The 22,558-nt window shown below is 46.7% G+C and overlaps 2 protein-coding genes across 5 annotated transcripts in view; both read left to right on the forward strand.

The window, feature by feature from the left end:
• Positions 1–2,892, forward strand: part of SLC37A1 (solute carrier family 37 member 1) — a 44,441-nt gene extending 41,549 nt beyond the window's left edge. For both annotated transcript variants that reach the window (XM_068422155.1, XM_068422181.1), the window contains one exon: positions 124–2,892. In XM_068422155.1, coding sequence (XP_068278256.1) covers positions 124–139 — 16 coding nt within the window. In that variant the 3' untranslated portion in view covers positions 140–2,892. The remainder of the gene's footprint in view (positions 1–123) is intronic.
• A 16,595-nt stretch (positions 2,893–19,487) lies between these two features.
• PDE9A (phosphodiesterase 9A) overlaps positions 19,488–22,558 on the forward strand; it is a 54,289-nt gene continuing 51,218 nt past the window's right edge. For all 3 annotated transcript variants that reach the window (XM_068423628.1, XM_068423635.1, XM_068423643.1), the window contains exon 1: positions 19,488–19,556. In XM_068423628.1, coding sequence (XP_068279729.1) covers positions 19,488–19,556 — 69 coding nt within the window. The remainder of the gene's footprint in view (positions 19,557–22,558) is intronic.

The raw sequence follows: 22,558 nt of genomic DNA on the forward strand, positions 1-22,558 counted from the left end.
GGAGAGTTCAAATGGACAGAGAATATAAAAACGCATGGCAAGGAATGGATCCTGCATTTTGAAGTTAGTGACTGTTATGCCTCACACCTCAACTTCTCCTGCCTGATTGCTGTTCTTCCACAGGTTTAAAGAACACTGAGCTAAGAGACCAGATGTGGAATAAGGACTGCGTCAGTGATCAGAGCTCTTCACTGATAAAAAAACTTCATGCAGTGCGTTATTCTATATTTAAGAGATTCCATTTGGTGAAGAACTTTGCATGTTTACTAGAAGCAATGTGAAAAATGCAACTGGTAAATCCCTGAAGCTCTTATTTTTGCACGTGAATAAGTACCTCAGGATAGCAACTATTCATCAGATGAAGAGATAGGAACTTTGGGAAGGTTTTAGCAGCGCGCCTCTACTGAGCCAAAGAGAAATACCAAGTGCCTTTTTATTTCTTTTGATAGGATGTTTTTAATTAAAATGACGAACTGTGTATTTTCCAAAAACAAGTCAAAAGTAGAGCAGAAGGATGTTGAAATCATACCAGTCTAGCAGTGAAATGTCCCAGCCAGCAAAGTATGTATCCCTTACATCATCTTACGCACATCGAGGGCATCGCTTTATAGAGGACAGTACCAGCTGGTTATTAAGATCCACTGCTATTAGTAATTTGAAGCTGCTCAGACAATAATAACCTCATCATGTTATTAGTTTTTAACTACAGTACTACTTCTAATCCCAAGGACAACATCCAGCCTTTTGGTAGGTAATGAAATGGAGTTTACTGTTATGGTGTACTGCAGTTAGCAGTTTTCACAGACTCTCTGGATGGATGTTAGTCCTCAATTAGGATTGTGCAAAAAGGAGTCCTAAGCAACAACAAGTAGATTATGAGTCAGAATTTCCAGTGGGGGACTCTAATGATTTTCAGGGCATTATAAACTGGTTGTGCAAACGTCACGTGATTGTTGTGCTGCTTCTCTAGGCTGGGTTGAAATGAGAGGTTGTTCCTTTGGGGTGGCAGAGGACTGTGAGCTGTCATACTTCAGCACTACAGGATGGAACAGATGAGTTGCTTTAGTGCCCACTGCCACAGTGATCTTGGGTACTGCCTGGTTTCAGTGCTGATGTGTGCACATGGACGTCATCATGAGATCAGAGCCTTAATAACCAGAAATCTTTCAAGTGGATCTGAATTTCAAATTCAGGGCCAAAATATGTTTCTATCAGAAAATAAAAATTACCTAGTTGGTAGGTTGTAGGAGAACATTTCAGTAACTAGTGTTACCCAGCAAACAGACAGTTTAATGTCTTCAGAATATATCATTTCTTTGTACAGCTATCTCCTTTGCAAAACAGATGTTTCTGTGATTTTTTTTTTTTAAAGGTGTACAAAGTAAAAAGGATTTTTTTTTGGTATGAGGTGTTCATATTTAGATTATGAAGGCTAGGTAATTTAAACTGTGTATTATTCTTAACTATTTATTAAAGCTCTAGGCATATGTCTTGTTCTGAACTATGCTCTAAGTTTTGTGAAACAATGCAGGAGTCTTTACACTTGATTAACAAAACAGCACACTCTAAAATAGTCCTGCAAAACATGGAGAAACGTCTCATCGACTGCTGGTGTTTTGTTCCATGTGCTGGTACAACACTTAATTTCCAGGACTGTTTTGTAGGTGTTCAGTCTTTGATCAGTTATTTCACTGGTTTGATTCAGCACGTGCTTTATGCTTGACTTGAACGGTACGAGAATGAGTTCATTTTTAATTATTTTGCTGAACAGAGATACAGGGAAGACCTCGATCCCACAAAGACTTAAGGAAGGTATCGAAGTCCCTGCAAGTGAATGCTCAGTGTAGGCCCTGAACCTGCAGTTACCTGGAGGAATGGTTAGCTTCACACATTCTGAGTAAACCTGTTGAGAGCAGTGGGGATACTCAACATGTGTGTTTTGTAAATCTGAGCTGCTGTAGTTAAATGCAACAGAATTCCACAGCAATGTTACTTGAAAGGACTTCATCCCGGTGACATGCCACACTGCCCCTCGCTCGGCCCGGCTGGCTCTGGGGGACTGCTAGCCGGACAAGGGGACTGATCCTAGCCTCTGATGGGGGAAAAATAACACTGCAACCCCAAACCAGCTGTACTGGCACAACTTCAGTGACTGTGTGAGGAGGGAGGGATGGAGGACTCCTTTAGCTGAAGATGCCAATCCCTTCCCCAGAAAGGTTTGTAGAGCTATATACTGGTTTATGAAAACAATTTATACTCTCAAACTCTGCTGTGCTCGGATTTTGAGAGGCTGTTTGCTGTGGGCTGAAATCTTAGGTTAAAATGCTTGCAGCTGTATTTAACAGTTACAGGTTATAAAGATAGTTGACTGTGTTTTGGATTTTACATGTTTTACTTGTTGGGGCTGGTGCTGTTATTTATTTATTTATTTCAATAGCTTTTGCACTGCAGTGACTCGGGTATGGGATGACGACAATGTTGGAGGTGCCGGGCTGAGTCCTTCCTTCCATTGATCGTGGGAGGGAGTTAGGACTCTCAGTGTGTGCCCATGTCTCCTTCCTTGCTAATGTGCATCATTTCAGTTCCTCCCAGCTATGAATTTGTTGGACAAAAAGATAAAGATTTGCTTTTCTTTCTTAACAACCATAAGGGTTCCCCAAGTTGTGAATAAACTGTGTGCTTTGTTAGTATCGGGTGTCAATATCCATTAATCTGGAAATGAGCAAGACTGACAAAATTTTGTGTGTAGAAATGTGAGTGTCCAGTAGGTAGAGCCAAATTTAAATATGACTACAGGGTTTTTTTGTTATTTTTTTAATGCTGGTTATTGTGAATTTCATGCATTTACTGTCCTGTGTTGAATAAAAATAGATTCTGCTTTAAAATGAGAAATGTTGATTGCTTCATCTTCATCTCCATGAAGAAATGCTCCGTGTATTGGTTGGAAGGATAGACATGCCTGCTGGGACAGTGCTCCTATCTCTTGTGGGGGTGATGAAAATGATTCATTAGGAGAACAACTTAGAACCTTTTGTTTTGAAAACAGTACCCTTCTCAACTTGAACACGTATTTTTTTTTTTTCATTTCATGGGATTTTGGGTTGTATAACATCAATATTTCCGATCAGCTGCATCAAGTGGGTATATTCTGCCTCCTTGTTTCAGTCTAGTAGGAAAGGAGGACACTTACCTGAGTCAGGGACTGAGTCCAGCTCCCACAGCAGAGTTTTAAGGTGACTGTTTTTGTTGTCTGCTTTGCTTGCCTTTCAGTTTATATGAAATTGTAATTGAAAAGCTTCATACTTTCTCTCTGTTCATCTTGAACATTTATTGTCTTGATTCCATCATGGTGTTTGATGGGGTTTGTGTGCCTCTGCCAGAGACAGAGTGTCCAAAACGACAGATGCGCTGGGGAAAAACTGCTTGGAAAGGAGAACAGTTTCTGGTTAGAAGATGGTCTTTGAGGGTCTTGGATAGAATTTCTGATCAAAATGTGCCTCCCAGGAATAGGAAAATAATAGCTGGGGCATCTTATAAAAGAAGAGAGACTCAGATCCGAGTTTCTGTTCTGCCTGATATGGAGCAGGAGCTGCCAGCGGTGTACGTGTACCCTCATGAGCACTCTGGCTGTTGCCAGACACGCTGCAGTGGAGGTTTGTCTCTATTGTGCGTAGGAAGGGTTTATAGGGTGGGAAAAAGATAAATAGGTAGCAGGGAAGTTGGTGTCATATTCACAGGTGGCTTTGAGATTTCTTTTGCCTATAAGTTAAACTGCTAACCTGCTCCATGCACTAAGATACACCTACTCCTATGCCTTTTTTTACAGTTAGGAAATTCCAGAAGGGATTCTGCCATCCGCTTTGGGAGGTTATTGCATGTTTTTCTGGTGTAATATCCTTAGAATAACAATGGGAATCCTCCATGTGTGTTAGTGCCAATGTCACACTGCCTCAGGCTTTGGCTGACCTCATGTTTACGCTTGGGAATCTGGTTGCTGCTGGTAGGTTTCTCCAGTGCCTGATGCATGGGGTTGTTTATATGAGAAGTGCTGCTCAAACTTGGATATGTATAAGATGGTATAAATGAAATCAGAGGATGTTTAAAGCTGTTGGAGGCTACTGGTCTTCATATGGAATTAATTTGAGGAAGATTGTTTACAATCCCATCAAATGATGAGGCCCAGAATTGGTAACGACGATGTTCTCTGGTCTGAATGAAATTTTATGGCCTGCATATTATATAGGAGGTTAGATTAGATTATTTCATTATTTGTCCCAACCTCAGCATTTACCTGGTATGATGTTCTGATTGCTGAATGACGTCACTTTCACCTTACAGCAAGACTTGTTTTGATTTTGTTTTGCTGTCTACTAAACTAGCCACGTGATGGTAGGGACTCCTCCTCCTGCTCTCCTCTCGCAGCTTACCGTGCCTGCGGAGGGACTGTAGAGAGTTCGCTGGGAGGTTTGCATCTGCCTGCTCTGGAGCTTTGGTAACCTTGAGCTACATTTTCTGCCACGCTGAGTTAAAAATCTGACTGTCATCCTTAAAGCTGGGGAGGTGGAAGGAGAGGATTTAACTGCTGGTATGCTTCAGCCTCATGTCCAGTGACCTTAATGTTGTGTTATGTGTCATGCTGCTTCAGAGTGTATTAAACTCAGTTGCTATAAAATGTTGTTTTTTCCCTTTTTTGTTTCCCTTCTTTTGATTAGTTTCCAGATTGGAATAAGGAGAGAATTAGTTAACATCACCAGCTGATGCTTAGGGTTTATTTTTATTTTTTCCTCTGTATTTCTCTCTTGGTGTAGTATACCAGTTACCCTTCTGCTGCAGTGAAACTTTCACAGCTCTGTAAATTGGGAATACAAGAGCCAAACTTTCTTTAGGCATGTTTCAGCACGTCTCCTGCATCAGGAGATTAGCTGTCAAAAACGTGTTGAAAGTCTCTTTTGATGCTATACTTAACTAGAGGACTCTAAGGATGTTTTCTTCACCTCGTGATGATATTGGGGGTAGAGTTTCTCTCCCTCATTCTCTCAGAAAAGCAGCTGACAAATACTTAGCCACATTTCCACAATGCTCCCTTTGGTCCAGTTGGTTGTTTTGGTCAGAGGAGGACACTAAACTGACTTCACGTGTACTGCCACGTAAGTATGAACATTGGAACGCTGTTAAAAGGCTGATGCACCAGGTAATGGGTTTCACTTAGAAGGGATTGCAAAAGCATTTCTTTCCTGGTAGTCGATTACAGCCTTCACTCCAGGCTTTTCCAGCCATTCAGAAATGGAAGACAATTAAGAACTCTTTTAATGAAAAGTGTTTTACACCACAACTTCACATTGTAAGGAACTGTCTTTCTGGTTGTGAGTTGATATATGTCTTCTGTGCCATACAATAAGGGTACATACACACTTCCATAGAATATCCTTGCTTGTGACTGTTAAATAACTATCCAGATGTAAATAAATACAAATAAGTCTGTCTTTTTTTTTTTTCTTTCCACCCTGGAGAGGTATATCTGCATGTCAGTGAGGTTTTAAAACCAACCAAAAAAAAAAAGGCAAAGAGAAGTACCCGTTAGCGTAAGTCAGCAGAAGGCTGCAGTTGAGAGCTTGAACAGATTTCATCTGAAAAAGAGCAAGGGCCTTTGTGTATGAAAAATTTTCTACAGATAAAGAAAGGAAGTGCAAACACAGAAAGGTGGTTCAGTTTTGGAAATAAAAAGAAAGAGGAGGACGTCAAGTGTTGACGCATCATTAAAATGCAGGGTGTAATTGGGGTGCTACAGAAATGTGAATGTGGGATGGCATAATGGTAAAGATGCAAAGAAGGCAAAGCACAAAAGACTGAGTTGACTGGGAAGCCGGGAAGAGAAGTGAAAATCTGGTGTTGGGATAAAAAAAGGGGGAGGGGAAGAGCCACCTCATCCCAAGGGTCCTGCGTGCTGAGCAGTGTTTGCAGGTTGGGAACAAAGGGGCTGCTCTCCCCCTCTGCCTCTGGTGGACACCAGGCTTGGCCTCGGGAGGGCCTGGGACCCCTGAGGGAGATATCCTGAGGGTAGAGGGTTGCCGTAGCTGGATGTGGGGCTGGTCAGCTGCTGGGTCCCTTCCCACATGTTATTTAGGTGTACATAACCTGTTAGATAAATAGATGCTTTGGTCTGAACAACCTTCTGATTTTTCAATTGCCAGAGGGTTCGTGTGAAGTTTGGCATTTTTGTGCTCACATCTGTAATTTTTATTTTTTTCTCTCCAGGAACCAGTTGGTTGCTGTGCTTCTAAGAAACAGCTGTGAGGGTTGGGTTGATACCCTGCCTTGGTGCTGTAGTGACCGAGGGCTTCTGCAGGTCCCTGTGGAGCCATCGCAGGACTAGCATCCAGTAGCGTTCAGTTGCTTTTTCGCTTTTTGGCATCAGCGTGCTCCTTTGGCCATGTGATGGCAGGTTGGACAAGCAGCTATTTTTCAGCAGAAATTTTGGATGCCCTTTCCAGGCAAGGTGCACGCCTGTCCCTGTGCAGCCCACTTTGAATTACTTCCGTCATCTTCAGGTTACTGTAGTTATTTGAATCTAGGCTTGGGGCTAGAGTTAGTGCTTCAAAAATGAACATCTTAGAATCTGGATTACTCTGATATTTGCATTTATTTACTGTCATACTAATCAATTCTCCACTCTGATCATATTTATAGTATGATTTTAAAAATACAACAGAAAAATTTGGGCTAAAACTTAGTTCTTATTTTTCCTCACCCCTACAGGTCACTTTCTTGCATAAACCTGGCCTTGCATTTCTAGGGTTTCTCCCAATATTGCAGGGTGCAGATTTCATATTTGTTAGAAAATTGGCTTTTTGTGGCCTGCCATCTATGACTGAGTTAATCTTGTTTGTTTGTTTCACATAAAGATTTACAGAGGGCAAAACTTTGGCGAGGTGGTATTGGATAGATGAACTGTGGCAGATTGGGGTGAGGTAAGTTGCTTAACCTTTCCCAGCTAGGAGTACTTTGGCAATTGTACTCACAGGCTGCAGCAAAGAAGTAATCCCTTCCAGCCTTTCCTCCTAGGAACTGATTGCCCTTTAGCTTGTGCAGCGAAAATCCAAAAATCAAAAATCCAAAAACTTTATTGAAGTCCTTGCCATCTTGGGCACTGAATTTTTTTTTAGTTTATCTGGTACCCAAAGCCTTAACACGTGTCCCGAATTTCTTAGGTTCTTCAGAAACCAGCAGCAGCTCCTTGCATTGAGGTCAGAACTCAAAGCAGTAGCCTGAGTTCATACACAAAATCAAGAGGGATACAGATGTGTGTCTATATATATACACACACACACATGAGTTGCAGCATGAATTGGGAAGAAGCTGAAAGGGCTGGATTTCACTGCCCAATATGTACGGGGAGTCTGGCTAAAAAGGGAAGTGACAAAATGATCAATAACTTCCGAGTTCTCGCCTTCTCTTTTTTGGGATACGGAAGGTAGTGGGTATAGGCAGCCCATCACAGCCAAGTGACGTACAGGCAAAACTTGTGGAAGGAGTGGGTTTCTTCTGAACCTTCTGCCAAACACAGTGATGTTATTTCTGCTGCAGAGGACAGAGTATTATATTTGAGTCTGAGTCACCTAATTTTGCCACAGGCCATGTGACACTTCAGCCTAATAAGTAGAGCACGTTCTGAATCTATTATTAAATTGCTCTGATCATCTGATAGGAAACAGCTGAACGTTGCCCTGTTCTGTAGCAGAATCTGCAGGCTTGGTTTTGCACTGATAGGTGTAACAACGGGATTCGATTTAGCCATCCCTTTTAGAAGTCTTTATAAAGCTTCCTCCCCCTTTTCCTCTGGCTATAGCTTTCCAGTTACGTGAAAGGAAGGAAGCACATTAACAAAGAATGGAAGAGGTCACAAAAATGTATCAAAGGCGTATTCGCTCTCCCAAATAGAAGAAAGAGATGAAACAACATGCAGGGCTGCCCATGCTGGGGTGACCGTCACCCCACCGAAGTGTGCGTGCGTTCAGCTCAGCGCCGGCTCCTTACTTTCCTCTTGGCTGTGTTAAGGGTTTGGAAGTAAGAAAGTTTGCAGCTTGCTTGGCACTGAGGGGAATCCGCTACCACAGCTGGTCTGGGTGTCTGCTTGCAAAACAGTGCGGTTGCTGAAAGTGGAGAGAAATAGAGAGAAACCTTCTGGTTCCCTTGCTCTGATTTTGACACTGGCAGTTCTCAAAATAGGGGTCACCAGCCCAGAAAGGCAGAACTGGGCTGACTGACAAATCTGGGGTGCAGGCAGAGAAACCTGAGAATGTGTGTTTTAGGACTGATATCTGTATTAGAGCTACATTAGACAGACTAACTTCCCATACACTTTGCTGTCAGGCAAATCACGAGACTCTAAACTTACCCCAGATTTCAGCAAATAATTTTTTCAGGAGGATGAAATCCCTCTCCAGCAAAGCACCTAGAAGTGGTGAATGGATTAAATCCCCTGAACATCTGAAGCAGAACTAACACATCTAGTTCTCAGAACAATTTTCACATCGCTGTCATTTGAAATGAGACCTCTTGGTAGAAAGGTTACCGATGTTGTCAGTCATACAGTAGCAGGGAAAACAAAGCTCCTGTATTTGCCTGCTTGAAATCCTCTAATAAAATAATGCATCTGTTGAAGAAGCATCTAAATGTCATTTCTGTGTGTCATCAGAAAGGAAATGTTATTCTTAAGTGCAGACTGGTTCCTATACACAGTTTTTTCAGCCTTCCCAAGCCCATAAAAACAGTCAAAATTAATGATTAGCAGCTCAAGAACGTTCACCTTATGCATCCCTGTAAACATCAGGAACTGCCTTCCAAGTTGTTCTTGCTGTATCTGTTTTTCAAACACAGTTGAAATTGTCGACGCAAATGTGTTCTGCCTAGAACAACCACAATAAACTGCTAGTCTTGTTTTTTAGGCCAAAAAAATTGATCTAGCAAGCAGTCGGCTGCTGCATGACTTTCCAGTAAGTTTAGTATTCTCTGGCATGAGTTCATTTTCAAGCAAGTTTGTCCAAGCAATTACTTTGTGAATTACAGTTTGATTCACCCAGAATCAAATCCTGGATCGTTTGGGAGCGTGCAGCCTTTGCTGGGCTCTGCCCATACAGGTGTCGGGGCTGTCTGTGGCAGGGAATGCTCCCGCGGGGATGCGCTGGCTGGCGGAGGCTGGACCAGGATGCCAAGGGCAGGATGCTTTCACAAAGTGATCTGTGGTAATGGATTTTGTGTTTCAGGAGGATTCAGCCAAGATTAAACCTCCTCACCTTTAGAATATGAAGCAGAGCAAGTTGCTGAAGCTGGCAGTGTCTCAAGTGATCATGTCAAAAGAAACATGGATCAAATGCACCCAGAGAGCAGCAGTGGCAGCACTGGGCAGAAATGGGACTCCAAAGGTGCAAGAAGAGCGTGCAGCTTTCTCAGGTAGTGGTGAGATGTCTTAGTCTTGTAGGAGGTTTGGATATCCTCGTGGAGGACTCTGTGGAAATTCCTACAAATAATGTTCAGCAACACAGAAACAGCTAGTAATGATGAAGTTTTGCATATTGCAATATGATGCTATAGCACGCTAGCACTATTTAATTCATGGTAGCCACCACATGTCTCAGGGTTGTGTGTGTGTTTGAAGGAGGTGGGTCATGTTCATAAAGCGTGCTATACCTTAAAGATTTATAGAGACTCACACAGACACGTATGTGCGCACAGACGTGCACACAAACAGGGCACGCCTCTGAACAGCAGCTCTTCAGCAACAGGCACAGTTCTGCAAATAAAACTCCCGTCTCAGTCGCTCACTATGGGAACATGGTGTGATTGGGTTGGAGGAGGGCAGAGGGACGTGTAGAAGACAAATAGGCCAAAAGCATCATTTTATTAAGAGAAACAAAGGGCTGTGTTGCCTTTGGCCTTCTCCCCAGCAAGCGTGAGGATCAAACACTCATACGCTCCAAAGCAAGCAGAGCTCTGCATCTCTGCAGGAATCCTGTTTTGTTGGTAGGTGATTCTGGCTCTGTGGTTTTTCTGCTGCTCGTGGGCACCGTTTCTTGGGCAGAGGGGCGGCACGGAGCTGGTTGCACTGCTGGCAGGAGAGCCGGATGGCAAACAGCAGGGAGACTGCACCCCTCGAATGAAATGGGGCCATGGCAGGTGAAGACACCGGGGTAGATAGTGTGGAGCAGAGCACTGGTCAGAGGAGATGATGATGGAAGAGCAGCAGGAGAAACCAAAAAGTGCAGGGAAAATGTGGGGGGTTGGAGAGAAGAGCTGGGCACAACGTTGTGCTCTTTTTAGTGTAGCGCTGCTGGGTTTTCACTTTATTTCTGTGTGTTTACTTCATTTCTGTATATTTTTGATCTTCTCAGTTTCTTGTCCAAAAACTTGTTTGCTGCCTACAGGAAGTTTTTAGACAGTGGCTCAGAGCCAACAGTGCATTTTCATCAAACACTTGGGCAGAGGGAGCAAACCAAGGAGGGGAAAACCTTCACATCCAGTGTCCAGGTTGTGTGGAAGCAGCTGAAGGTGGGAGGATAATGATTAAAAAAAAAAAAAGAACAAAACAACTGGATGAATCCAGTGAAATCCATTCAAAGAAGAAGGAAAAAGAAGGAAGAAAAGAGGAGGTGGAGGATGAAAGACTAGGAAGGAGACATGGCTTCAGCTGTGTTGGAGCGTGACAGGAGAGGATCCAGCCACTAGCAAAGCTCCTCTGGAAGAAGCTTCCCACTGAAAGCCAGCAGCTGTCACACCAGGAGCCCTCAGGGACAGCCACGAGGGCTGTCCCTGGTGTTGGCACTGGAGCTGCTCTCCTCAATTTTGAAGCCAAGTACATGCTGTAGATCTACCCTCAACATGATGACGTTGGGTCCTTCCCTGTGCAGGAGCTAGGAAGGGAAGCACTGGCTTGAGCTTCTTTTCTTTACCTCTTGCAATATCTTGAATGTTCTCACACCTCAAAACTAATGTTACTGGTCTCAGGGTTCGCCTGGTGCCACTTCTAAGAGAGGGAGGGTGCACGAGGGGAGGGAAGGTATGGACTGAGACCCAGCACCATAGTGAAAACTTGGGCTGTGAAGGGCAAAACCCAATGGAGGGTGGAGAAAGGGTAGTGAAAAATATATACCAAAAAAAAAATTTCAGTTTTTGTGTGAGGTGTTCCCTGCCCCCATAAGCTACTTCCATTTCATTTTCTGTAATACTTCAGTGCTGCCCTCCTTCCTGACCATACCATTAATTTATGATATTTACTGTTTTTCTCGGGAAATTGAGTCTTATTATTGCATGGAAATCTCAGTTCGATTTTGTTCCTTAGTGAAAGTTTCTGGATTTCAAAGTTGTAGAGGAAAGCTCGCATACATGCCCTGGATGAACAGCCAGGTTCAGAAAATAGGAAACGAGTAAAAAGAAAAAGCACAAATGTGTTATTTGAAAGCAGACACAAATGATTCCTCATCCAGTCTTTCAAGTTTCTTTGGTCATGACGTATGATTTTTAGAAATGGAGACAATGCTAATGGCAAGATGTGTGATGGGTGATTGTCTAGGCACCACTCCCGGGGAAAAGCGTCACTCAACTCAACATGGTTTTGGAAACTGCAAGAATAGTTAAAAATTTCCTTATTTCAGGCAGCCTTCAGTATTGTGGTGGAGCGGAGCAGGCACTTTCAGTGCTACCTGAGGCTTTTGTCATCCTTTTCACAGAGTATCTATGGCTGTTTCTGGCCTTCCACCCTAGAAGATGAGCCCCTTTAATCTCTTTTATTGAGGAAATGTGCTTCTGCCCATTAATGGAAACAGAACTGAATGATCTGCACAAACAAAAGAAATACAAGAAGATATGTACGTTATAGAAAAATGTTATATGTTCGAGGTATTATCTAGCTATCTAGGAAGGTCTGTATTTTGTAAATCACGTTAAAATACAAAGTGTGATTTTTTATGTACTGCAAAGAACTATGCAAAGTCCCTTTATGCTGACTCCCCAGGAATTCATGTGGCTATCTCTGATTTTTATGGGACGCAGGTGTGATGCAGTTGAGGTACAATCTCCCACCCAGGGTCCGAACTTTGCCAATGCACCTAGCTTGCTGAAAAGCAACCCCAAGTAGTGAAACATTTCGTAGCTGTTCCTGCTGACTTGACGGTGGGTCAGTGTTGTAAGGAGGGGGTGAGCGGCAGCGTGCAGATGAGGAGGCACCCAGGGATGAGTCACGGATGCAGCAGTGATTGCCTCCTGCTCTGCCCATGTCAGGTCTTTAGCCCAGACACAAAAGTGCACAGACACCCCCGTCCCCCAGGCCCCACATCTCATGAACGTGTGGAATACGATACGCCAGGCTGACATGGTGTGTTAGCAACCCTTCATTAGTCTTCGGGTTGCCAAGACTTTAGGGTGTCTGAGGTCTGCTTGTCAGAAAGATGGAAAGAGCTGATTTACAGTGAGTCACTGAACAGCTCTGAGCTGCTCAGATGGCAGTCTCCCAAAACAGGCATCTAAAGTAACTTCACCTTCCTGCACCACGTAAAATGCCAGGCAGTTCTCTTCAAGTCGAGCCATATATTACTTCCCTCCCATTTGGGAGCACAGGCTGCGGCCCCCGCTCAGGCTTTCCTGCCAAGACCATGAGCCAGCCTTGTCCAATAGAGGGAACTGACTTTTCCACTTCTTGGCTATCATCCCTCCGAATGATCTAGTGGGTGACTCCAGGCACAGTTAATTTCATTTATTTTTTTTTCATCAGCTCTTGAAAGTTCCAGTTGAGTCTGCGAATTTCTTCCACAACCTTATGAAAACACAGCTTTTATAGCTGGGCTTTCCCGGAAGCTCTATACCAGGGATCTGGCATGCTGACCGCGTGTCGTTAGCAGCTAGTTAGGGTTCGTGTGCATACATCTGTATTGCATGCTTCGTATCGTATATGGCAGCGGCTAGGGCAAGACTGCAAGGCACTCGGGTACTCTTGGCTCCACGTTGACACTTTAAATGAAGGCCTAGGAACAGATAGCTGGATTGCAGAGGTGGGAGGGGAGCGAGAAATGAAGATGTGGAAAATGGAAAGCAGAGAGGGAAGGGAGCCTGAAAATCAAGCAGAGAGGTTGCAACGGAAGAGAGTGCAGCCAAGGCTCTCCGTGGGCAGCTGGCAGCACACCGCACTGGGGCATGGGGCATGGCGATGCCCAAGGTCCTGCTCGCTCCTGGCAGGGAGAAGGGGTTGCCTGGGGAGGTGCTGCAAAGTGCTTTTAGAAAAATCAGGATGTAGGGTTGTCTGTGCCACTGCGTTGCAGGACCTGTGCCAAGGACCTGATGCTAGCACTGCACTGAAAAGAAACGCTTGTGGAGGCTGAGCTTCCTCCACACCCAGCAGGGAGCAGGGAAAGGCAATGGGTTTGCACCGCTGGGAGACCTTCAGGAGATCAACCTGGGGACCTGCCAGGTATTGCAAGTGCTTTAGAAAGCAGATTACTAAAAAATTGCTAACATAGAGCTGGAGAAAGAAGGTTTTTTCCTCAGTAAACAAAAGAGGAAAGTCAAGAAATGCCAGATGCTGTAATGGACACATGCTTTCATAAAGTAGAAGGATTGCCCATGGCTTGAGACTGCTCTTCTTCTCCAAGCCAGTACTGCACATGTGGACAAGTATTTGTGAGTTAATAGGGTCTGCCATTTTCACTTTCCCAAGATCGGAGCCTGTCAACTAGTATGTGTGAGTGTTGAGAGATAAGCAAGAACCACTGGTTCCAGAATTTTAACAACGACTGTAAACAAAATAAAGGCAGTAGCATCACCAAGGTGGCCAGCATTGTTGGATTAAAGAGCAAGGCTGGTTCCCGAGGGAGTAATACTACAACTTCAGCCCACAGGGCTCCATATCCGCACCCTGGTGCCCCAGACCAACCACGTCAGGAGATGCCGCAGCTCCCTTCCAGCCCATGTTCCTGAGGGTTTGCAATGGAAACTGGGATGTGAGCAATTACGGCTTGGGTAATTGGGAATGGGGCTGGGGTGAGCAACAGACCCAGAAATGGAGCTGGAGCCAAGAGCACAGTGGAGAGCTGTGCTGCTGCATGGTGAAGGGCCAAACATGAGCTTTCAGGGCCCGTATAGACAAATCATATAAAGGTCCCAGTATTAATAATCAGTCATTCTCTAATTAGCATTAAATATGATCATTTCCAGGACTGGTCCTGTGGAAACCTGGCAGTGTATAAAAGAAATGTGCAAAGAAGTGAGCTAAAATTTTATATACAGCAAGCCATACACTTTCCATAGGCTTATGGAAAGCAGTGAGAGCTGGACTGAAAGGGTCAGTCATGCTCTGCAACAGGCGTGGTGGAGGAGCTTATGCTGGCACAGCCGTTGGTTTAGGTGTTAACAGTGTAACTGCCATGGAAAGTTAGTTCCTGCATAGACTTGACCCTAACTCATGGGTTTGTGGGGGAGAAAAATCTAGAAGCAAGAATGGTGAAACACCAAAGATGGTGAAAGGAGGGAGAGGAGACTGAGTGAAGTAGGGAGGGGAAGAGGAGCTGAGGGAGCAAAGGGGACACGTACGCAGCTCCAGGGGCAATCAGGCATTTCAGTAGGTTTGAGGGAAATGGCATGGAGAGGTAAAACGGTAAGATGAGGCCCTGTGGGAACACGGACACAGACAGACATATGCAAGAGACCTACAAGTTAAAGAAAGAGGGGACTTGCAAGAGAAGGGATTAGCGGGCAGAGGAAGCAGCTGAGAGGCTTAGATAGGGAGTAGGTAAGGAAAAAAGTGGATTTTTAAAAATTATTATTCTCTGATTTTTCTTCTAGGCAAACTTTGTTCAAAATATATCACTGTCCTTAAATTCTTTGCCTGAGTCATGCTCCAGCTGCCCATCACCTTCTCAGGCCAGGCTGCACCCACCCAGTCCCCGTGGCCCAGGAGGCATTTCCAAATACAACCTTAGACCCTAATCAGCCCCCTCCAAGGGCACGCGGGTAATTTCTGTGCTTCGCACAAAACCCAAGGTTTTCCCTCCCTAGCCTCAACCACAGGCACCTCTCCCTGCCCATCAGGCGGGGCGAGATATTTCGTGTTGAGCCCCTGCACGCACAGCCTCCCTGGGAGTGTGGAGGGCAGGGGCAGGCACCGCAGGCAGGGCACCGAGAGGTCTCGCTCTGTCACAGAGAGCAAGGAGCGCCAAAGCGCAGTGAGGAGTGAGAAAAAGGGTTCAGCAATGACATGTGGAAATGCATTTCTCTGAGGAAAACTGAACAGGAGATCTTTCACTGAAAGGTTTAGCTTATCTGGCTTTTTTTTCTCATCTAAATCTCTTTGAAGATTACTGCTCTGCACTCCCTCGGTTTGGATGTGCAGCTGCTTGCAGCAGGTTGCAAAGGCCACTTCATTTCTTGAGTGCTGCAGGAAAACTAGGTTTTAGAGAGGCCGGGGGTCGTGCTCCGTGGTGGGTGCCACTGTGTGAACACAGTGACTTCAGGACTGGTGAAGCAAGCCCTGGAAACCCCGTCCCATGGCTGTAAATAGGTGACTGGGATTAGAATCATAGAATCGTTTTGGTTGGAAAAGACCTTTAAGATCATCAAGTCCAACCATTAACCTAGTACTGCCAAGTCCATCACTAAACCATGTCCCTAAGCACCACATCTACACATGTTTTAAATACCTTCAGGGATGGTGACTCCACCACTTCCCTAGGCAGCCTGTTCCAATGCTTGATAACCCTTTCAGTGAAGAAATTTTTCCTGATATCCAATCTAAACCTCCCCTGGTGCAACTTGAGGCCATTTCCTCTTGTCCTATCGTTTGTTACTTGGGAGAAGAGACTGACACCCACCTCGCTACATCCTCCTTTCAGGTAGTTGTAGAGAGCGATAAGGTCTCCCCTGAGCCTCCTTTTCTCCAGACTAAACAGCCCCAGTTCCCTCAGCCGCTCCTCATGAGACTTGTGCTCTAGACCCTTCACCAGCTTCGTTGCCCTTCTTTGGACTTGCTGCAGCACCTCAGTGTCTTTCTTGGAGTGAGATTGATGGGGATGCTTTGGAGAAAGGACAGATTTTGTGACACTATTGCTTTTGGATATTGCTACCTTAAGACATGTCTGATGGGCAGATCCTTGGAGGTACCACGTGGGCTGACAGTCTGAGGTGCTGCCCCCGCCTTGTCCTCTATGGCTCGCTGCCTTGATCTCTTCTGTGTAATTGCAGCCACGGGCAGGGGTACGGAGAGGATGGGGACGGTGCCACATCGCCTCACACCAGGCCTGCATGGAGAGTGGCTTGGGCAGCCCTTTTCATCCCTAAAGCTTTTCACTCACCCTTTAAGCAGGGTTTGCAGCAGGGGGGGATCTCAACCCGTGTAAAGGCAGTGTGGATGTTTTGTGCCTCGACAGCAGTGAGTTCAAGTGCAAACCACGTGTGTTCTGAATATCCTCCAGTTACATCTTGGAAACCCTAATAAAGCTGCCTCTGAAGCGCATACGTGGAGCACACGCCAGGACCAGGAGACAGAGGTAGCATTTTTACTCCTTGGAAGCAGATGTCGGGCCAAAGGCTCAAGTCCCACAGCTCTCCAAAGGGCACATCTACTTTTAAGGGTTGTGTGTACAAAGTGGTGTGTGTTGGCCTCAGTAAACAACTTAGCAGAGAAGGCAAAGCAGAGCTGTGCAACACGATGTGCCGCCTGCAGTCTGGGGGATAACAGCCTAGTGCTGCCCTTAGCTGGTCAAAATGCTCCTTTAAGGCAAACGATGGTGAAACATCATCTGGCGCTGTATTGCCAGGATTTGAAGGGTTCAACAAGATAGGATAGTTCTTCCAAGTCATTTTTGCCCCATATTGCACAGCGTATAATGAAATAAGGAGATTCAGGAGGGTTGAACCAGCTAAGGAAGACAACGATCTCACGGAGCTGCACATCCTCTTTGATGGATAACATCTTTTGTCGCCTTTCAGGCATCGGCCTGAGCTGTGCCTTAGATTGCATCAGGCTTTTACCATAATTTCTGAGAGTTCAGCTTTTGTAGATTCACTTCTACATGAAAAGTTCTTGAAAAGTGCAGTAGTCAGCAATTTTACAGCAAAGCAATTTTTCCAACAAATATTAATGTAATTGGGGGGGGTGGGGTGGGGATGTGTGCTGGAGCTTGAGAAACACAATTTAAATACACAGGGACAATAGATATGACAAGGAGGACGGGAGGCAGGGACAGGATCATCACCTGGATTTTAGAGCCTGTCTTTTTGCTGGCTGGAGAAGCTTGTTGCATTTTTAAATAGAAATCAAAAGGTGGATGCTCACCAGTGTGAGATTCTGATCATTAGATATCTCGATGTGTGATCAAATCCAGTGTCCTTGTCCAACCACTCTTGGAGCGGGTCATCACAGGGGGAGATCTCAGCCTCCTTCTCTACAAGACCAAACGCCCCATGCGCATCTCCCAGTGTGAGTGCTCTTGCTGCCTCTTTCTAAGTGGCTGCGTTTTTGTTGTCATGGCCATCTTCCCCAGGTACCTGCGGCTTGTCAAGGTCAGTCAAGTCACTCAGGAGTGAACCATGGTAGAACGGGGCTAAGGCAATGCTTGGCAGAGCAGGGTGTGAAATGATCGGTCATAGAAGTCCCGACTGATGTACAGAAGCAGTGTGGTGGATGGGGAAGGGCTGTTGCAGTGGGAGAGGCTGCGCCCACCTCAGAATAGCCATGGGGATAGCCTACAGGATAGCCTAGGGGATTAGCCACCAGGATAGCTTAAAGGATAGCCTATGGCATAGACTGCAAAATAGCCTTGAAGATAGCCTAGGGGGTAGCCTCCAGGACAGCTTACCAGATAGACTGTAACATAGCCTAGGGGATAGCTTACAGGGTAGCCCACGGGATGGCCCTGTGGTGGCAAGGGCTCTCTGCTGGAAGACTTGAAGTGCCTGCTCCAAGCTTGCAGAGGAAGGATGTGAAGCAAAGGCTTGCACCTCCCAAAAGAGTCACCTTGCCACTGGCTCTGAGGGCATTAGGAATATCATCGGCTTCGGTCCAAAAGGCCATCCTGGCTCTGGCTCCCAGACTGGCTCTGGGACCCACTGAGCCCTGCCAGCTCTTACAAATCCCCTTCACACAGCAAACGAGCCCTGCCTGCCTGTTGCAGGGGGCAGCCGAGGCTGCACATCATGCCGTAGCCTGCAGGGCCACATTGGCCTCCTCTGTGGGTCAGTTCTGTCTCACTCAAGTTGCAGTGCGGGCCTGGGGGTGGGCAGAGAAGGCAGCACTGACCCTGCTGCACAAGCCCAGCTCTCCCAGGCAGTAGCGCAAAAGAAGCTGGGAAATGCTTTTGCAGGTCCTTCATCAAAAGCCTCAGAAAACACCGAGAACTAACTCTGGCAGGACAAGTGGTTCCCAGCTGCTGTGCACGCTTGCAGCCCATCAGACAGCCTCTCCCCTGCACGGGCGGAGGAGCAGCTGCCTCCGAAGCTCTCTCCCTTCTGTGACCAAGCATCACCCACCACCACGGCTGCTTCAGCTCCCCACAGGCGCCAGCACTGCAGCACAGCGCAGACGCGCAGCAGATGGCATTGGGCATCCGCTCGGAGAATCGACCGTCGGATGCTTTGCTCCCTCCTGGTTTTTGGCTGCACCTTCCCATGGGAGATGCCTTTGCCAGGATACTTCACGTTCCCTTAAATAACAAATTCCTTCACTCTGGGGGTGGCATGGATGGCACTGGGCGAGAGCATGGGCTTTATGCTTTCTTCGTGGTTCTGGAGCTTACAGGGAAAAAAAAGCTGCTCCTTTTTCTTTTTGTCCTTGTAATGATAGCAGGAGGGATGTGGAAATTAAGCTGCTGAGTTTGGGCTGAGATGGTCCAGGCCCTGGCTGTGGTGGGTGTCTGAAAGGACGCTTGCAGTGCAGGGCACAGCTGGGAGCCTGTCACACCGCTTGCAGGGTGTGGGCAGCTCACCAGAAGGGTTGGCACTGATTAATGATTAATAATTACAGTCCTCTTTCAGCATAAAAACAAATGACTTCTCTCCCCATCCTGATGAAGGAGGTTTCCCCCCGCCACCAGCTCCCCCGGGGGGATAAGTGTCACTTGGTCTTGTGTGTAAGAGGAGCTGGTCAGCCCCAGGGTCAGAGCTACAATGTGGATGCCCAGCAGCTCTTAGCCCTAAAGCCAAGAGGGGTTGTTGCTATGGGAATCGAGAGGGCAGTTGCAGACAGCATCTGGAGCCTGTGTCTTTCCCTGTCCGAAGCAGCTGGATTTGGAGGCAGCAAAACTAAAAGGAGGTGGCAGAGAGAGACAGAGGCACAGCAAAATGCACGCATGTTAGAGGAGGGACCTTCCCAGAATGAGAGTGCAGTGGGATACAGAGGAGTGGGGACACCAAACTGTCAGGCAGCGGTGGCTCGGCTTGGTGGGATAAACCTTATTTTCTGCTCTGTTTGACACTTGAAAAAAGTCTAGTGAAAGCCCAACTGTAAGAAGATGGGATCTGCTTCCTCAACTTACCGGCCCAAGTGTATTTATTTGGATATTGATGGAAGAATTCAAAAGGTACTTCTGCTGTTTTTCACAAAGTAACGTCTCCGGGCGCAGCAGCAGCTGCGGGCTGTGTTTGCTGCACGCCTGGTTCTGTAACGCGAGTTGGACCCGTGTTTGCATTCAGCGTCATTGCGGGCTTCAAATCTCTTTTTAAGGGGGAGGGGGGGATCTTGAGCGGCTTCTGCTTTGTACACGGGTGTTTATTTAAAGGGGAAGGGGAGGCTGGCAGCAGGGGATGGCTGGGCGCTGCCAGCTCCCGCTGCCGCTGTGGGGATCCTTGGTTTAGCAGCCGCACTGGCTGCCTCTCCGAGAGCAGCGTCGCGACGTGTTTACAAAGTTTTGCCCGTGGAGAGGTTTTCACCCAAGCAGTGGGTGCCGGAAAGTGCGGCGTGACGGGTTATTTGGAGATTGCCTGACGGGGGGTTTTAGCGATGGGCATTTTCCTACCGCCAAACTGAATGGCAGGCAGGTGCCCGGCTGCCGTGCGATGGGGTGTGCCGCTGCATCGCCGGGGGGCTGCAGGGTGCCTGCCACCATTGCCAAGTTGTTCGTAAATGGCGATAAACGTTAATTAAAACTTTAATTTCCATTAGCCTGCCTTGTTTGCTTTACCACGGTTCACAGCACAGGGGAAAGTGCAGGGGAAATGTGTTCTGGCTCAAACAGAGAGCTTGCATGCTGTCGAGCTGACAGCCCACTGCTTTTAAGCAGAAACAATGCCACCGTGTTTTTGTAAGTCATCTTTTTCTTCTTTTTGTCAGCAATTCTTTGGCCACAATCCAAGTGCCTTTTTTGTAATAGAGTGAAAGCGGCCGCGAGGCTCCAGAGCAAGTAAACTCTGACTTGCAAAATTCAAATCTTTCTCTCTCGTCTTTCTGCTCTAAATTTTCATTTCACCCAGCCTTGTCTTTTGTTTCTCCTTCAAAAAGAAACAGCAAAGATACCCTTCCCCTTCCCTCCCCTTTGCTGTACGAGTGACCGCAGAAATGAGGTGAAGAGAGAGCCGATACTCACAGTCCTGTCCCACCACACACGCCTCCGTTGCCTGCGGTCCCCTCTGCCACTGCCCTGGAGACCCACCGCGACGGCCAGAGTCCTGTCCTCAGGAACAAGACCTCAGAGAATCCAAATCTGCGCCAGGTTCCCCAGAGCAGGCTGCTCCTCTTCATCTGTCACTGGGGCTTAGACGTGATGGCAGTCGCTCTGCTGCCACAGGCTCCTCCGTACCGGCGGGCAGGAGAGTGCCAGCTCTGCTGAGCTGAAGGCGCTGCTTCTCTTTTGCCAGGGCTTAATGAGTTGGTTGCCTGACGGCCCCCCAGAAGCAAGGCTTGTATGGAGATCCCTGGCACCTTTACAGTTCGAAACAAAAATGTTTTGGTATTTTGAAAAGGTGGTGAGCATTCCCATAGATGTTGATAAAGCACATCATGTGTGGTCTACTCTGGTTTTTAAAAAAAAATAGCATTTCACAGAACTAGTCTCTGGAGAGTACTTTTGACACTAATAACGCAGAAGAGGCACAATTGCATGAGCAAGCAAATGCAAACTCAGGCGGTATTAAGGTTGGGGTGTTTTTTTTCGATAAACGTTATCTGTTTCTTTTGTCAGATGTGAAATTCCATCTGTGCAATGTTTGGAAGGATTCCTGCAGTAAAAAAGCCGTGTAAATGGGGTTCACCCAGGGGTAAGCAGGGCATATCTCGCATTCTCATGCCTCCTCAGTGACAACAGCATTAGAAAGAAAAAAAAAAAAACAAAAACAACCCTTAATCTTCCAAGGAATGCAGTATTGGAGGCTTCTAAAGGGAACTCATTAAATCAATGCTAAGCTACTCGTCAACCCAGTAATGAGGTATGAGCTTCATTATAACAGCACTTGTTGAGTTTGATAGGGCTCAGCTCCAACTTGTAAGTGGCTTGCTGGACATTGGAATAGAACTGGGCATCCTACAATAGCGCTAGTTGTGATGGCAATTATTCATATGTAGTTGTGTTTCCACGGCCTCATCCTGAATTTCTACCGGTGAAGCCACAGGGCGTGCTACTGACTTTGGGAGAAGCTGTTTCACCTCAGCACTGGGGTAAATGAAGGGACACACCAGGCTAAGAGCACCACGTGCCACCTCCCCTGGGAACCTGCACGTTGCAGAAGAGCACTTGAAAGTGCTCTGCAACAGGAGCGTTGAATTAAGCTAAGTAGGTTTGTGTGTCGGCAGGTCCAGAGGGGCAGGGGCACCATGGGGAGGGCAAAGGGATGCCGTGATCGTTGGAGGAGGGTTTGCTGGCTTTGAAGCCCTTTTCAGTGACTGTTGAAATAAAGGCAGTACCATCAGCAGCGGCTGAACACAGGACTGTGCCCGAGGCCAGCATGTCCCAGAGGAAGGGCTGGGGTCCATACCTGCAAGGCCAGTGCCATGAACACTCAGGAGTCCAGTAGCCTCCTGCAGGAGGGTGGTTTGATAAACTGACCTTTCAGAGGCATGGGCAGACACAAAATAGTCTTCTCCAAAGCTGACCGCAGGGACAGGCTCTCCTGCAGTGGGCAGAGTTGACTGAGCATCTCCCCATGCTGGGGCAGCAAGGGCTCTGCTTTGGGAGGAACATGAGTTGACCCGCCCCAGCCCAGCAGATACCAGCCGTGGAACCCCCACAGGCACCTGAGCTCAAGATCTCCAAAAGGGTGGCTTTTGCATCTACCAGAGAAAGGCTTCGGGGCTGCTAGTAGCTGTGTCCTGGCCAAGGGGCAGGGGATGGGGTCTCCCATGGGGCAGCAGCCTGCCGAGCTGGTGGAGGTAGAGACGAACACGAAGCAGGAGGTAGAGAGGACAGCCATGCCGGGGCTGCTGGAGAGGGAAGATCAAAGCCTCTGCAGCATTACAGCCGTGCACCAGACCAGATCTCTGTGCAAACCGGCTTCAAAGAGGTCACTTGCTCTTGGAGCTGATTGAAAAATGAAGTTACAGGGTAGTGCGCTTCCTAACCAGTGCCTGTGTAAAGCCTGGGGGAAACAAGCA

The sequence above is a fragment of the Nyctibius grandis genome, chromosome 2, assembly GCF_013368605.1.
Source record: "Nyctibius grandis isolate bNycGra1 chromosome 2, bNycGra1.pri, whole genome shotgun sequence".
NCBI lineage: Eukaryota > Metazoa > Chordata > Aves > Nyctibiiformes > Nyctibiidae > Nyctibius > Nyctibius grandis.